Below are 16,590 nucleotides of genomic sequence, written 5' to 3'. Positions count from 1 at the left end.
GTTTTGTTTTGTTGTTTTTGTTTCTATTTAATCTCATGTCTTTACTATCTGTACTTTTTTAAGACGTCATGTTGTATTTGTTATTTAATTGCGCTTTCCCGTTCAAATACATGAATCAAATCAAATATACCAAAAGTGGAGCAGATGAGTACGCCCCCTACTGTCCAGGAGGAATAATCACCTTTAAAGCCCCTTTCCTTCAAATGTTGCTGGAAAAATATTTGTTTTTTTCTGTTTGCTTCACCATCATCTTAAAATAATGGATGTTAGGGTTAAACAATAATAATTAAATTCAATTCAATTCAGTTTATTTATATAGCGCCAAATTCACAACACATGTCATCTCAAGGCACTTTACAGTTCAACCAGATCATACAGTCAAATTGATACAAAGTTTTCTATCTAAGGAAAACCAGTTGATTGCATTGACTCATTGACTCAAATACAATCCCCCACACTAAGCATGCTTGTAGCGACAGTGGAGAGGAAAAACTCCCTTTTAACAGGAAGAAACCTCCAGCAGAACCAGGCTCAGTGTGAGCGGCCATCCTCCGAGGCCGACTGGGGTTCAAGGAGACAGAAGCAGAGATACAAAAAGCAGCTCTAAAAGGCGGCCCCGTCCAGGAAACACACAGCCAGGCAGACGAGCTCCAAGGCAGCTCCCATGTCAGAGGACGAAGAGAGCACATCCACTCAGTCACGGTCAGAGAAACAGGACCACACTGGAAAACAGGCCGATCTCCAACATCTATAAACAAGGGTGTTGATAGAAAAAGCACAGCTGATGTTTCTTTCCAGGATGACGTCACAGCCAAACAGGAACAGACGAGGCAAAGCTACTCTGAGGAAAAGCAGAGAGAGCAGAAGGTTAGAGATTGAACTAACAGATTCTGCAGAATAGGAGAACAGAGAGAGAATGAAGCAGAATGATGAAATGGGGGTCCCTATGTCCTCCAAAAGTCTAAGCCTATAGCAGCATAACTATAGAGATAGCTCAGGATAACCTGAGCCACTCTAACTATAAGCTTTATCAAAAAGGAAAGTTTTAAGCCTAGCCTTAAAAGTAGACAGGGTGTCTGCCTCACGGACTAAAACTGGTAGTTGGTTCCACAAGAGAGGAGCCTGATAACTAAAAGATCTGCCTCCCATTCTACTTTTAGAAATTCTAGGAACCACTAGTAAACCTGCAGATTGAGAGCGAAGTGCTCTGTTAGGAACATAAGGAACAATCAGATCTCTGATATAAGATGGAGCTTGGCCATTTAAGGCTTTATATGTGAGAAGGAGGATTTTAAATTCTATTCTTGATTTAACAGGAAGCCAATGAAGAGAAGCCAGGATAGGAGAGATATGATCTCTCTTTTTAATTTTCATTAGAACTCTGGCTGCAGCATTTTGGATCAGCTGAAGGCTTTTAACTACAGTTTGTGGACTTCCTGATAGTAAAGAATTACAATAGTCCAGCCTTGAAGTAACAAATGCATGGACTAGTTTCTCGGCATCACCCCTGGACAGGATATTTCTAATTTTTGCAATGTTCCTCAGATGAAAGAAGGAAATTCTAGAAACCTCTTTGATATGGGATTTAAATGACAGGTCCTGATCAAAAATAACACCAAGATTTTTTACTTTATTATCTGAAATCAGTTTAATCCCATCCAAATGAAGTGACTGGCTAATCAGCTTCTTTTTCAGAGACTCTGGTCCAAAGACTATAACTTCTGTTTTGTCTGCATTCAGAAGCAGAAAGTTAAGAGTCATCCAGGTTTTTATGTCTTCAAGACATGCCTGTAATCTATGTAATGGGTTAGCTTCATCTGGATTTATAGACAGATATAGCTGGGTATCATCAGCATAACAGTGGAAATTAATCCCATGCTGTCTAATAATTCTACCAATTGGGAGCATGTATAAAGTAAAGAGAATTGGTCCTAGCACTGATCCCTGTGGTACTCCACAGGTAACCTTTGAGCGTGTTGAAGATCTATCATTAACATGAACAAACTGAATTCGATCAGATAGATAAGATTTAAACCAGTCTAGTGCTGTTCCTTTAATTCCAACAAAATATTCAAGTCTTTCTAAAAGAATATTATGGTCAACTGTATCAAATGCAGCACTAAGATCCAACAGGACGAGCACAGATACAAGTCCATTATCTGAGGCCATGAGAATATCATTAGTGACTTTCACCAGAGCTGTTTCAGTGCTATGATGAGCTCTAAAGCCAGACTGAAACTCTTCAAAAAGTTCATTATGGTGGAAGTGATCGCAAACTTGTTTGGCAACTACTTTCTCAAGAATTTTGGATAAGAAAGGAAGATTGGATATAGGTCTATAATTGACCAAGTCATCTGGGTCAAGAGACGGTTTCTTAAGCAGAGGTTTAATTACAGCAACCTTAAAAGCTTTAGGTACATATCCCTGTAACAGAGATAGATTAATCACATCTAAAATGGAGGAGGAGATCAAAGGGAATACCTCCTTAAATAACCTGGTTGGAACTGGATCTAACATACAAGTTGAAGGCTTAGATGAAGACAATAATTTTGCTAATTCAGAGAGTTCAACTGGATCAAAGCAGTCTAAACCCGGTTCAGATTCCATGACTACCTCAGGTACAATCGCGGATAGAGGAGTGCTTATGATCTTGTTTTTAATAAGATCAATCTTATAAAGAATCCCATAAAATCATTGCTGCTAAGAGCAGGTGGAATGGACGGTTCAACAGAGCTATGGCTCTGGGTGAGTTTGGCAACTGTATTAAAAAGAAATCTAGGATTATTCTTATTCTCCTCTATTAATGAGGAGAAGTATGCTGCTCTTGCTTTACAAAGGGTCCTCTTATACAGCAGTAAACCATTTTTCCAGACTAGGAAGGACTCTCGCAGGCCTGTGGAGCGATATTTTTTTCTCCAGTTTCCTAGCATTTTGCTTCAAAGTACGCAGCTCTGCATTAAACCAAGGAGCAAGCTTTCTATTTTTAACGGTTTTCATTTTCAAAGGAGCTGCGTTGTCTAAGGCAATACGCAGAGAACTAGCAACCCCATCAACAAAATCATCAACCTGTGAAGGGGAATAAGCTAAGCTTTTGCACTCTGCAGCACTGCTCAGTGACACAGAGGAGAGAGAAAGTGAAGCAGATTCTTTAAAATTTATAACTGCACTATCTGATAAAGATCTACTAAAATTGAACCTTCTTTTGGGGGAGGAGAACTCTGTTAAAGTAATCCTGAAGGTTATTAGAAAGTGGTCAGAGAGGACAGGGTTGTGAGGAAATACTGTTATTTCTTCACATTCTATGCCGTATGTCAGCACAAGATCCAAAGTATGAAGATGAGAATGCGTGGGACTATTCACATTTTGAACAAAGCCAATAGTGTCTAAGATAGCATTAAAGGCTGCTCTTAAGCTATCGCCTTCAATGTCAGCATGGATGTTAAAATCTCCCACTATGATGACCCTGTCAGTATTTAATACCAAATCAGAAAGGAACTCTGAAAACTCATCTAAAAATTCAGAGTAAGGACCTGGTGGACGATACAAAGTTACAAAAAGAAGAGGTTTTCTTGCCTTGAAATTTGGATCAGGGAAATTAAGGGTTAAATGTTCAAAAGAGTTGTAGGTATTAATTGTTTTTGGAGTAATCAGTAAGTCAGACTGGAAGATTGTTGCTACTCCTCCTCCTCGCCCAGAACTTCTGGGGATGTGAAAATTTAAATAGCTTGAAGGAGTTGCCTCATTTATGCTCACATAATCCTCTTTCTGCAGCCAGGTTTCTGTAAGGCAAAACAAGTCAATGTGATTATCACAAATCAAGTCATTAACTAGTAGACTTTTAGAAGAAAGCGATCTTATGTTAAACAGACCACATTTAATTGTTTTAACTTTTTCCCCAATTGGAGTTATTTTGATTTTAATTAGATTATCATGATTTACTCCTTTGGAAATCTTTGCTAATTTATTAGATTTTGGTCGTGGGCAAGACACTGTCTGGATGGAGTAAAGAGTGGGTAACAGTAGAGAAGCTGCAGAGATGTGTGTTAAACTACAACTCTGCTTCCTGGTCTGCACCCTGGGTGGTCAGGGTTTTGGAGGACTAATAAATGTGGCCAGATTCCTAGAAAGAAGAGCTGCACCATCCAAAGTGGGATGGATGCCGTCTCTCCGAATCAGACCAGGCTTTCCCCAAAAGGATTGCCAATTATTAATGTAGCCCACGTTGTTTTCAGGACACCACCTAGACAACCAGCGGTTGAATGACGACATGCGGCTAAACATGTCATCACTGGTCAGATCAGGGAGGGGACCAGAGAAAATTACGGAGTCCGACATTTTTTTGGCAAACTTACACACCGAAGCAACACTAATTTTAGTGACCTCCGATCGGCGTAACCGGGTAACCCCGGTTAAGTAACCCCTTATTGTCCTACAAATCAACCAACACAAGACACAACACAAGTTACTTTTCTGCAGACGAGGAGAGAGGACACAGACAGACTCCCTGAAATGTCTGTGGTCAACCCTGCTGGGACCTCTCTGCTCCCTGCCGTTATTATCAGACTTCAAAGGAGTAGCAGGAGGGGTCAGAAGTTTACACATTCAAAAAGGGGGTGCAGGTTTATTGCCGGTGGTTATCAATCATCTGCAACAGCATATCTGGATAAGATCAGGCCCTTCCTGGAAGAAACATTTGCTATCCCCGATCAAGTTAAGACAACACATCATTCCTAGAAGGCCAAATGCCTGAAACTTAGTTCAGATAAAATGATGACATTTGCATTTTTCTAACAATGACTTATGTTCAGGTAAACCCTAAAACCCTGTGAAATCCCATAATTAAAAAGGACACATTTTTCCATGATTGGTTTGTGTTTTTGACCCTTCTTTGTAAAACCCTCCCTGTTTTTTTATTGGGATTTGTAGTCGGACGCATCAAGTTCAGATGAGATGTTGTTCTTCCTGGAGGACTTTGCCCGTTGGAACCCTTCACAGGAACCATCAGACCACAAAGCAGAGCTAATGCGGACCCTCGTGCAGGCTTGCAGAAAGCACCCAATGAGCAGTGAGATTGTGGCGGGATCAAAGGTGGACCAGGCTGTGAACGCCATCTGGGCGGCCATGGTTTACCACACGCCGGCCCTCAACCAGGCGCTGAAGGCATACGGTAATGCTAGCTGGGAATCGTCTTTCACACTCAGGGGGAATAGGTTGGGATTCCATCCTTCCACCTGTCTGATTCGTCGTTCTTCTCTCTTCCTGCCAATAGTTAATCAAGATTGCAAGTCCTTTCTGTGTGAAGAATTTGTGCAGGTTTACCTTCTGGCTGACAGCATCAGAACCTGGATGGTGAGGAAAACTCCAAGGATTTATGTCTGTAGCAGATCTACTCTCCTGATTTCCCTTTACTAAAGCTTTTTATTTCCCTCTCAGCTGGAGATGAAGCAGCGATACCTGGTCGGCAAAATGAACACATATGATGATAAAGAAGGCAGTCAGGAAGAGGTTACCATAGACTCGCTGGGTAATGATCCAGATAATTAGATTCTGAGGCTCCGCCCCGTACCGAATGTTTGCTCACTGATTGATTGTCTTTTCTGTCAGCTGAGATGTGCATCGAGAAGAGCCTCTTGCTGTTTCGTTTTGCCCCGTGTGGAAGATCCTGTCAGGGTGGCGAGCCGTCTAAAGCGCCAGAGGGCAGCGTCTCTCCGCTGCTCCGCTCCAAATCCGTGTCAGAAGGAGACTTCCAGCCCAGCACCTCACTGGGTCCGCAGCCGGGCCTACCTGACGACGCCAGGCAGGGACAGAACCAGCCGAACCCTGAGAACCACAGGGGAGGCCATGGCGAGCTCTCAGAGGGTCTCCCCTCCCAGCCCAAGGAGCCGGCCTCCCCCTCCACTTTCCCCCGTAAAGCACCGTTCAGTCGCTCTCGCCTTCGCCTCCTCTCCTGCCGCTCCCTTGAGGATTCCAACATTGTCCCCTCTGTCAAAGAGCGCTACCCGATCCTGAAACACATCCTGAACTTCATGAAGGATCAGGCTCTCACTACAGCAAGGTGAACATTGAATCGTTTAAAATACTCACTTCTTTTTAGATTTACTTCGCCACATTAAGAGCAACAGTTTTTCCCAGTTATTTCTAAATCGATTGATAACCCCTAAAGTTTCTAACTTGTAATAGAAAACAACATCAGAATGTGTTTGTATTATAACTGTACCTATTTAGATTAAAAAAAAAATCTTTTGGATATTCTGGGAATTTAGAGGGAAAACTGCCCCAAATAATAAGCTCTCCTCTCGGCAGCATCCTCCACACCCTGGCCCTGAACACAGCGCAGGCCCTGAGTGTGTGCAAGGTGCTGGAGACGATTCAGCAGTGTCTGCGTTCTCTGGGGCAGCCGCACCTCTTCCAGCCTCCCTGCATCCTGTTCCTGCAGGAGCTGCTGGCGTGTCAGAAGGACTTCACCAGGTAGATTCCAACCCATACGTGTGAACATCTGGGCCTGATTTCAGACTCTCATCCATCCCTTTTCTGTCTTCAGTTATTTCTCTCAGTTATCGGACAGCGGGGAGAAACTGGGAGAGGAGGTCAGACGCTCTTACCACCAGCTGGTTCTCATGCTGGTGGAGGCCATGCAGGCTTTCAACGATCTCAACGAGAAGTGAGATGTTCCTCTTTAATTATATACCAGTTTTTAACCAGATTTAAATTTTTAAAAGCAAGACCTGCAGTGATTAGCAGTGATTAGCAGTGATTAGCAGTGCTTAGTGTGCGGTAGGCTGACTGAGATTTCTCTCCCCAGAGCTCTGCTCCCAGCCCTGTCGTGTGTGCAGAGCTGCTTTCTGCACCTCCTAGACATGAACTGGGAGGTGCAGGACCTGCCTCTCTTCCTGAGCATAAAGCTTCCAGACCTCCTTTTCGCCATGTCCCAGGAGAACATCAGCGTTCACGACATCGCCATCAGGTAATCTAAGGCAGTCTGATGACATCATTCTTGAACAGGGAGAACAGGAAGTAAAGATGAGCACTAATAAAAAACCAGTTAGCTAGAAGAAATGAATCCCAAAACACAAAAGAATAATAGGTAGGAATTTTTATCTTTGATTTGCCAAATTTAGACCTTTGACTCGAACTAATGGATCATTTGGCTTTTAATATGTTGATAAATTATTTTCTCTGAATTTTGGCACTTAGACCCTCCTGGATCAAGATTTTATCACGACCCTGTTCTATGTAAACCGTTGTAGGTACCAAATCTGCTCGGGCCCTGTGCATGCCAGTGACGTCACACTACATGATTGGCTGAACGTTGCCACATGATGTAAAACATTGTGATTGCCTAAACAACGATAATAACATCACGCAGCGTCAGTGTGCTTAGTCGGGAGTATCTGTACACTGGAAAAAATCGAAATCTAGATGTCATTTTTTCTTTAAATAACTGAATTTCTCTTGGATTGAGGAGGTAAAAGAGACATTTTGCCAATGGAACAAGACAAATTACACTTAAAATAAGGAAAAACAATTGCATTGTCTTATTTCAAGTGCATATTATCTAATTATCTTATTTTAAGAGTAATAATCCTCATTCCATTGGCAAACTTTCTCATTTACCTGCTCAAATTAAGGGTAAATACACTTAATTTTGGACATTTTTACTTATTTCTAGATCGTTTTTCCAGTGTAGCGTTAGCGTGTCTAGTGACCGATGAAGTTTTACCTGATCGATAACAAAACTAAAAAAAATCTGTTTATGGTGAACAAAGTCACTGCAAGACCGTGGTATAAGGGGGGGGGGGGGGGGGGGGGGGGGGAGCTGGGCAGCGCTGTAACTAGCTGTGCTCAGTAGCTAATAGATTAGCCTCTTTTAGCGCGGTTCATTAGCCATATTCTGCTACACTACTTTTAAGTTCCTGTCAACAACAACCGTTTGTTTTCTACAAGTACAATAACTGTTTTATTAGTCTAAAATCTATATGAAAGTCATATTTTACGATGTTCCATTTGTGCTGCCCTGCACTCAGATCTTAATAAAAAGAATAAAAATAAGCTGAGACGTTTTGGTCACGTTGTTAAATGGCAGAGCTCAATCTGCACTGGAAAAAAATCTAAATCTAGATGAGTCATTTTTTTCTTAAAATAAGTGCAATTGTTCTTGGATTAAGGAGGCAAAACAGACATTTTGCCAATGAAACGAGACAATTTACACTTAAAATAAGAAAACACAATTGCATTGTGTTATTTCAAGTGCATATTATCTAATTCTCTTATTTTAAGAGTAAAAATACTCATTCCATTGGCAAACTCTTTCATTTACTGACTCAAATTAGGGGAAAAGGAATTACTTTAAACCCTTTTTCCTTATTTCTAGATCGTTTTTCCAGTCTGTCTTAGAAGGCAGTGCTTTCCTTCAAAATTGATTGTTTTTTACTTTCAGCTACTTTAGATCGCCAATGGAATGTAAAATAATAGCAAATATTGGTGATAATATGTTGAAACTCCAAAAGAGATTTTATTCTTAAGAAACGGGTGCAATACTACGGAAGAGGATTAGGGCCACTGAAAAAAAAAAGTTAACTGATTTTTTAAATTTAATTTCAGTATAGTATGGGAAAAAAGTCAGATTTCTGACTTTTTTCTCAGAGTTCTGAGATTAAAGTCAGAATTCTGACTTTTTTCTCAGAATTGTGACTGAATTCTGAGAAAAAAGTCAGAATTCTGAGATTCCCATGTTAAACTGAAATAAAATTTTAAAATCAGTTAAACTTTTTTTTTTCAGTGGCCCTAATCCTCTTCCGTACAATACAGTTTGTTCCATTGAATTTGCCATATGCTGACATCATAAGAACGAGCAGATCTGGTACCTACACCGGGACCAACTTGGACACTCAATACAGCGTCAAAATATAATGATTTTCGGGGTATTTCCTAATAGAATAACAGTATTACGAAGCAGTGAAAGCTGTATGTAGTGAAGGACAATCAGGTTCAGACACTTCCAAGCATTGCAGATATGAATTATGATAGTTAAATCTTTGGGGAGCAGATTTCATTTATTGGTTTAAAACCTGCTGTGAAATGTGGAAGAATATGTCAGAATCCTACGTTTTACTGCTGTTATCTAGATAAATGGGCATAAATGTGGATGGACCACTTGGTGTCTGATTTGATCAGTTTTTTTATGACATCTGATGAGTTAATTTTTGTTTTTAAAATCCCCCGTCAGTCAGTGGACAGAGGAGGACGAAATCGCAGACTACAAGAAGAACCAGGAATGGATGGATGAGTGTATGGATGGCATGTTTGAAAAGTGGTACGACAAGATCGATGAAGAGGACTCCATGGAGGACAGGAGGAAGGTATTTTAAAGCCAGCTGAATTGAAAGGAGCAGTCTGCGATCACGGGAGACTTTTTTTTCCTTTGAATTCTGTTCTCCAGTGTTTGCGTTAAAATAATTTTGTCCCTCAGATGCACATGTTCATCGCCCGCTACTGTGACCTACTGAATGTGGTGATCTCCTGTGATGGCTGTGAGAGGATGGCTCCCTGGCATCGTTATAGATGTCTGCAGTGCATGGATATGGACCTCTGCAAGACCTGCTTTCTCAGTGAGCCCCTGCACCCAAACGCAGCTACGATGCTACATTTAGTAAATGTGGTCCAGTGTATTAAAATATACAGGGATTGATGGTGAAATGAGTCGAGGATAGACGCAGGATTGAAATCAACTCAGAAAAATGTGGATAAATAAAAAATATTGTATTATAGTTGTGATATTTTAGCGTTTCTGATTCTGGAGGCATAATGAAACCTTGAATGTGCTGCAACCAGGTGGAGCCAAGCCTGAGGGCCACGAGGATGATCATGAAATGGTCAACATGGAGTACGCCTGTGATCACTGCCAGGGCCTGATTGTTGGCAGCAGGATAAACTGTAACGTCTGTGAGGACTTTGACTTGTGCTTCGGTTGCTACAATGCAAAGAAATATCCTGACAGGTAGCTGGTTAAAATCCCTCCTAAAGATGCTTCAGTTTTACTTCTCGTTGCAGTTTTTCATTCTTTTTTCCTCTGATTTTTAGCCACTTGCCCACCCATCGCATCACCGTGTATCCTATGGTGACCATACGGATCAGCGACCGCCATCGCCTCATCCAGCCTTACATCCACAACTACTCCTGGCTCCTGTTTTCCGCTTTGTCTCTGTATACGTCTGAGCTGAGCAGTGAGAGGCAAGTGGAGGGAGAATGTTTGGACGGCAGAGCCCTGGAGCTGGCTTCAACGCTGCAGACTCAATGCTCCCAACTTATCACCGACTGCCTGCTCAAAGGTCAGACGGGCAAAGGTACAGACAATAAGCTTTATTATTTTGTTCTATACTTGTTCTGCATGCCTGGACCACCAGAAGGCAATGTTTTGTCTGCAACATTTGTTTTAAGGGAGCACTCTCTATGGTTTGGGAGTCCGGGCGTGTGTTTCCCCAGTGAAGGAATAAAGTGACGCTTTTGCATCTGAATGAAAAGTGGAGTTATGTAACTAACAGTTGGCGACATCTAGTGGTCAGATTGGAGAACACATGGCAACCTCCAGCAACAACTTTCTTGATTTCAGTGAAATCTGGACAGAAACATTAAAAGAACTTAAGGAGGGAAAAAATAGAAAAAAAAAAGATAACAGGGAAATATGTGGAAGGACAAAAAGAGGAAGAACAGGAGAAAATAAAGTGAGGGCAGAAGTAAGGATTTAAAGAATACAAGAATAAGAGGATCAGAAAGAAAGGAGGTGGAGGAAATGGTTTAGAGGGAAGGAAGGATTAAAGAAATGAGAGAATAAAAGAAAGATGAAGGGAATCAGAGGGATGGGGTGAATGGAAGGAGTGGAATATGGATTAAAGAGAGGATAGAGAGATGGGGCTATGTCGGCTATTAGCATTTAGTAACAGCTTTTCAAACCAAGAGCATTGCTCTAAAGAATCATCATCACACTTCTCAGCAAAAGCGAATGTTTAATTTCTCCCCCTGTCCCATGCTAAGGCCTCCGCTCCTCCAACTTGCTTGCTCTGCTGTCCTCTAATGAATCGGTGTCAGAGAGCGAGCTGGGTCCGGCATCTCCTCAGACCTCCCAGGAGCTGAGTTCAGCCACAGATGCCTCCTCGCTTCCAGGCAGCACCGCAGCAGTCTGCTCTCCCTCGTCTCCTAAGGAAAAGGTCAGGAATAACCAGACGGTGTGCAGCCGTATGAAGATTAAAACACAGTGTAGTTTGTTAATCTTATCGGTTTTTTCATCCCCAGCTAAAGGACAAAACTGCAGAGGAGCTGAGTATTCCTCCTGACCTACCCATGCAACCAGATGGAGATAAAAAGCAGCTGGTTGCTCAGGACACCTTAGACTCAGGTATTGTCAGCCAGGACCCTCTTTCTGCTCTAGTTCGATGTAGGTCCTTAGATGGCCTGGGAAGGGCTCCTCGCTGCACAGTTTCTTCATTAATCCCTCTTTATATTTTTCTTACTAGGCCGATTTTGTCAAAAATCATGATTGTGATTATTTTGAACCAGTGTTGCGATTTTGATTCGATTTTCCTTTGCACTAACCCAAAGGATGTAACTCTGTGATGAAAGTTGGTGGGGACACTCAGGTGGTGGCTGATAGACCTACAGTTACTCCAACAGAACGCTTTCATTAGGTTTTTATATTTTCCCAAAAAATGAGCTCAAACATATATTTATTGAATGCTTTCCAATTGTTGAGAACATAAGAGAACCATAATACACTGATATTTATACAGTTAGAGAGATGCCTTTTAGTGCATTACATATAAAGGGCCCCAAATAATGAATAACAGCTGATTCCAATGCCAAAATTTATATATCATGCATCTCTAGAAGTACAATCTCAGTTCCATCCAGAAAAATATGGATATGCAGCATTTTAATTACAGCATAGCATATTTCTGCTAAGATATATTTTATTGCATGTTGCATATCGCAGTAAATCTGTTTCACCTTTAAATCTGCAGCTCTTTCTACTTCTCTCTGTGCTCTGTTTAAAAAGATTTATGAACCTCTTTACTTATATAATGATGCCAGAAACAAACATTCAAGATATGTAGAAGCTCTGCAGTCTGATATTGTCTGTTCAATGAGAAAACATGTTAATTTAAATCTATCTCTGGGAGTCATGGTCCTGAGAAGCCAAGCTTTTTTTAACTGGTAAAGAAAAACAAACTATGTTTTCTCAAGCTTCTTGCGTTATAACACTAACTTGTATAAACTTACAATCTGTTGTCATTTTTAGCTGAAAAAGCTCCGTATGTCTAATAAACATCTCGGTGGCATCTCGATTTTTTTTTAACCAACCCATCTTTTAACTTTTACTTAAACATACATAGAACTAGCTGCCGGTTAATAATCACTGAGTGCTGTTATATGTCTCTCTTCAGCCACGTAGCTACTACGTACACAGCGAAATTTGACTGCAAATCAGATGTCTCAAAGCGACCAATCCGATGATGTTACACCGAGAGGCGGGACATGTGAGCAGCGCAAGAGAGGGGAAAAAAACAGACTCAAAACACTCTGAACAGTTAGCTGCACCCAACCTCTGTTAGCTTTGGCTAAAGTAAATGAGCGGAAAGGGGAAAAATAATATTAGTGGGGACTGTCCCCACCAGGCCTAGATGGTGGGGATATGTTCACAGCAGTCCTTCAGAGAGTTACGCCTTTGCACTAACCCCAAGCTTCTAGATGTTTCACTTCAGTCTTTCAGTTTTTAAAATCTTGCTTACCCAGAGTCCATTGTTGCAGAATTTTACTGTTAAAAAGTGCTTTCTCCGACCTGCATGGATCTGTGAGCTAGCTGCAACTCTCTCTACCTTTCTCTGTGCCCACAAACCCACTTTAAGACTTTTACCGCCAACTAGAGGGGTAAAGTGAGAAATGTCATGTCTTACTACTTGTTAAGTATAGGGTGATTAAAAATTGAGAGACAATGCGATTTGGAAATTGTGTTTTGTTAAATTGCGATTATATTCCACGTGTAATTAACTGCCCGGCCCTATTCCTTACCTACTTCCTCAGCGTCAGGATCAGGACCAGGGACACTCAACTCCCCGGCATCAGATGTTGTCAAGGAGACGGATGAGAGGCTGCCGCAGGTTCCCCTGCAGGAGCACGTGTTTTCTGAGTGCTCCAGAGAGAGGATCGTAGGACTGCTGGCAGCCATGCTCCCATCAGCAAAGCCAGTATGTCAAGCTAAAGGCTTTTACAGGGTTTATATCCAGTTCATATGTAAGGGCGCTGAAAATAACAGTAGATTGAACTGATTTACCTTTTCCTCCTGCGGATTAACTAATAGTAAGGATTTTTTAAAGAATGATCCTCCTGGAAGCCCATTAAAAAAAAACATCACACATTTTATCATCAATAGTGATTATAACTGTTGTTTTTTTTTTTTACTATTATTTTTATTTTCCTTTTTGCTTTCGTTACTCAAATCTTCCCTCTTGTGACCCCAGGACAGCAGCCTCAGTCTGTCCAGCCTGAGCTCCATCCTGCCGCACCTTTTCAGAGCAGTTATCTCCAACGCCGGCTCTCTGAACGAGACCTACCATCTCTCCCTCGGCCTCCTGGGTCAGCTGCTACTTCGAATCGCTCCGGCAGAAGCAGACGGCGCCGTCACAGAGGCGCTGGCGGACAAATACGAGCTGCTGACACAAGGAGACGGCGCTTGTTCAGACACTCAGGGCTGGAAGACCACCCAGCTGCTGTTCAGCCTCGGGGCGGTCTGTCTAGACAGGTAACTGTCCTCAAACACGGAGTTAATGCGTGGAATCATGTTTAAGATGCTGATGTTTGAAGCTTCTGTTCATCTGCTTTAAAGGAAAAGTCCGGTCAGCAGGAAATAATCAAAGGATCTTTATCTATACCTGAAACTAAGTTTGCGGTGATTTAATAAATTTAGCATTAATAAGTAAAAAAATAAAAACAATAATTTTCATTGCTATCACCGAGTTTCGGAGCGGCCATTTTTGCCCAAATATAGTAGCCCCTCCCTCCTGCCATCTTCCAGCAAGAACGTCACGGTGCGGTAAGCCTAGCGCCATTCTCCCGGCTTTATAAGCAAAATCAATGGGAACTACTAGACACATCTGCAATCAACAACAATTATTGAAGATTTCCAGAGGACTTCACCATTGAAATTCACCAGAGCTATAGTGAAACTGACAATGCCTACGTGCATGGCAGCTGGATGCTGGAATACATCGTGTAAAAGTAAAAAAAAAAAAAAAGAATTATTTCACCTTTCTGATTCCTGATCCTCCACAGACGGGTTCATCGTTGGATTGCCAACTTGAAGAGGGAGGATTTGCCATTGAACTTCTGGCCAGAGAAAAAAACGTAATATGTATCCAACATTTAGAAGAAGAATGTTTTCAAGATGTCTTGGATAATAGCGCGTTGTGACAAACACCAGATACAGCACTGGGACTTGATCAACAGCCGATACGTCACAAACGTCACGGTGTAGTGTTCTTTGACAAACATGGATGCCTCCAGTAAAGGACATTCAATTGAAAATTACTCTTAATTAAAAACATTGATTTATTGAACAGTATGTAATAATTTCATGATTAAAGTATTTTTAGAAGTTTGAATTCTGAACATGACCGGACTTTTCCTTTCAGTTAGTCTGTGTGACATTTGCTGGACCCATTATGCTAGAATGCCATTAGAGTCGTTCCCAGACCTTAGCTGGACCTCATGTTGTACTGAGGTGTCCCTGCAGCGGCTCTCTGCAGAACCACTGAAGCTCTTGTTTTGCAGCCGTATCGGTCTGGATTGGGCGTGCACCGTGGCAGACATCTTACACACTCTTAACACCTGTCCTGAGTGGAGCACGGTCATCGCTGCCTTCACTGACCACTGCATCCAGCAGCTTCCCCAGACTCTAAAACGGACCAACCTTTTCACCCTGCTGGTGCTGGTGGGCTTCCCTGAGGTATGTGTTCAGCTTCCCTGCAGGCGCCACTCTGCCGCAGAGCGATGCTAAGCCATAGTTTTCCTTTTCAGGTCCTCTGTGTGGGCACCCAGACGGTGTTCATCGACAACGCCAACGAGCAGCATAACATGATCCTGCTGAAACACTTCACAGAGAAGAACCACGCTGCAGTGGTAGACGTTAAGACACGCAAGAGGAAAACCGGTTAGTCCGGTATTAACAGTTGACTGTTATTTGTGTTCAGATTAAACATGTTGGTAATCTGTGTGGGTCTTCATTTACAGTGAAGGATTACCAGCTTATCCAGTCCCAGGATTCAACGACAGCCAGTCTCCCAGCTCAGACAGGGAGTCAAAGCTGCCAAAAGACTCTTCTGAGTCGCTACCTGACCAATTTCACCTCCATAATTGGTCATTTATTACAAGCGAACCAGGATAACGGCTTTCCTGATGCTGTGGAGGCTTCCTGGGTGCTTTCTCTGGCCCTCAAAGGTCTTTACAACACACTGAAGGTAGCTACCCCCAAGGATCCATAGCCAGTCTTATCTCTTCTGCCTGAATATAACATTCATCTTGGTGCACTTTGCTCTCCTGTGTAGAAGCATGGCGTGGAGCACGCACACGAGGCCATCCAGCAGTCCGGGCTGACCCAGCTGCTCGTCAGGAAGTGCAGCAAAGGGACGGGCTTCAGCAAGCTGTGGCTGCTGCGAGACCTGGAGATCCTCTCCATCATGCTGTACTCTTCCAAAAGGGAGATTCACTCCATGGCTCAGGACCCCGAGCGGGACCAAAGGGAGCAGGAGAAGGAGCACGACTCGGACCACTCCTGCGGCGGCGTAGACGAGGTCGACACCAACAAGCCCGACCCATTGGAAGGCCTCGATGAGGAGACGAAGATTTGCTTCCTGGTGATGAGCGACTCCTTGTGGAAAGACTTGCAGCAGAGTAAAGTGACTGAGAACGTCCCCATCTGAGCATTTGGTTTGTTTATTTTTGAATCCAGATCACCCATGATGCCTTAAATGCTCCCCTGCCGATTCTGCGAGCCATGTATGAGCTGCAGATGAAGAGGACGGACTCCTTCTTCCTGGAGGTGCAGAAGAGGTCAGCATCATTGAGATATTTAACCTCTCTGGTTCATTTAAAACTCAAATATTTACTGAAATACACCTAAATAAAATCAATCTGCTATCACAGAAGGACAGATTTCACATACATATTACACATACGTTTTTTTCGCAGATCACATTCTCTTCAATTCAAACTCAATGCAAACACTCGCTCTTGATGCAAATATTGACCAATGAAAATGTATTTACTAACGTCTTTTTCGAAAATAAGGGATCAGAATTCAACTCATAGTCATGCGTTTATTTTCAGGTTTGATGGAGAAGAGATCAAAACGGATGAGAGCATCAGGACTCTGGCTCAGAAATGGCAGCCTTCCAGGAGGCCTCGCTCTGAGGAGAGAAACACCAAAGCTGTGGACACTGACATGATAGTGATTTCCTGCATGGTAAGGAGACTGAAACTTGTTTTTGTTTGTTTTTCCCCAAAATATATTATTTCAAATCTCTTTTCTCCTGTGTCCTTATC

The 16,590-nt window shown here is 42.3% G+C and overlaps 1 protein-coding gene across 2 annotated transcripts in view; it reads left to right on the top strand.

Moving 5' to 3' along the window:
- The window catches only part of zzef1 (zinc finger, ZZ-type with EF hand domain 1), a 55,390-nt gene that overhangs the window by 21,331 nt on the left and 17,469 nt on the right, over positions 1–16,590 (top strand). The window contains exons 26-46 of one of the 2 annotated variants that reach the window (XM_038302074.1): positions 4,927–5,167; positions 5,270–5,349; positions 5,434–5,524; positions 5,605–6,055; positions 6,304–6,468; positions 6,542–6,661; positions 6,803–6,964; positions 9,227–9,359; positions 9,470–9,608; positions 9,832–9,997; positions 10,081–10,343; positions 11,032–11,204; positions 11,290–11,392; positions 13,075–13,238; positions 13,512–13,792; positions 14,821–14,995; positions 15,067–15,199; positions 15,280–15,506; positions 15,594–15,902; positions 15,998–16,098; positions 16,375–16,510. In XM_038302074.1, coding sequence (XP_038158002.1) covers positions 4,927–5,167; positions 5,270–5,349; positions 5,434–5,524; positions 5,605–6,055; positions 6,304–6,468; positions 6,542–6,661; positions 6,803–6,964; positions 9,227–9,359; positions 9,470–9,608; positions 9,832–9,997; positions 10,081–10,343; positions 11,032–11,204; positions 11,290–11,392; positions 13,075–13,238; positions 13,512–13,792; positions 14,821–14,995; positions 15,067–15,199; positions 15,280–15,506; positions 15,594–15,902; positions 15,998–16,098; positions 16,375–16,510 — 3,813 coding nt within the window. Of the gene's footprint in view, positions 1–4,926; positions 5,168–5,269; positions 5,350–5,433; positions 5,525–5,604; positions 6,056–6,303; positions 6,469–6,541; positions 6,662–6,802; positions 6,965–9,226; positions 9,360–9,469; positions 9,609–9,831; positions 9,998–10,080; positions 10,344–11,031; positions 11,205–11,289; positions 11,393–13,074; positions 13,266–13,511; positions 13,793–14,820; positions 14,996–15,066; positions 15,200–15,279; positions 15,507–15,593; positions 15,903–15,997; positions 16,099–16,374; positions 16,511–16,590 lie in introns of both variants that reach the window. The other variant, XM_038302073.1, reaches the window with a different exon arrangement.

Source organism: Cyprinodon tularosa, unplaced genomic scaffold, assembly GCF_016077235.1.
Source record: "Cyprinodon tularosa strain WSP-4 unplaced genomic scaffold, ASM1607723v1 ctg481, whole genome shotgun sequence".
In the NCBI taxonomy this organism is placed as follows: domain Eukaryota; kingdom Metazoa; phylum Chordata; class Actinopteri; order Cyprinodontiformes; family Cyprinodontidae; genus Cyprinodon; species Cyprinodon tularosa.
Note: the sequence above shows the minus strand (reverse complement) of the source record. Positions and strands in the feature narration are given on the sequence as shown.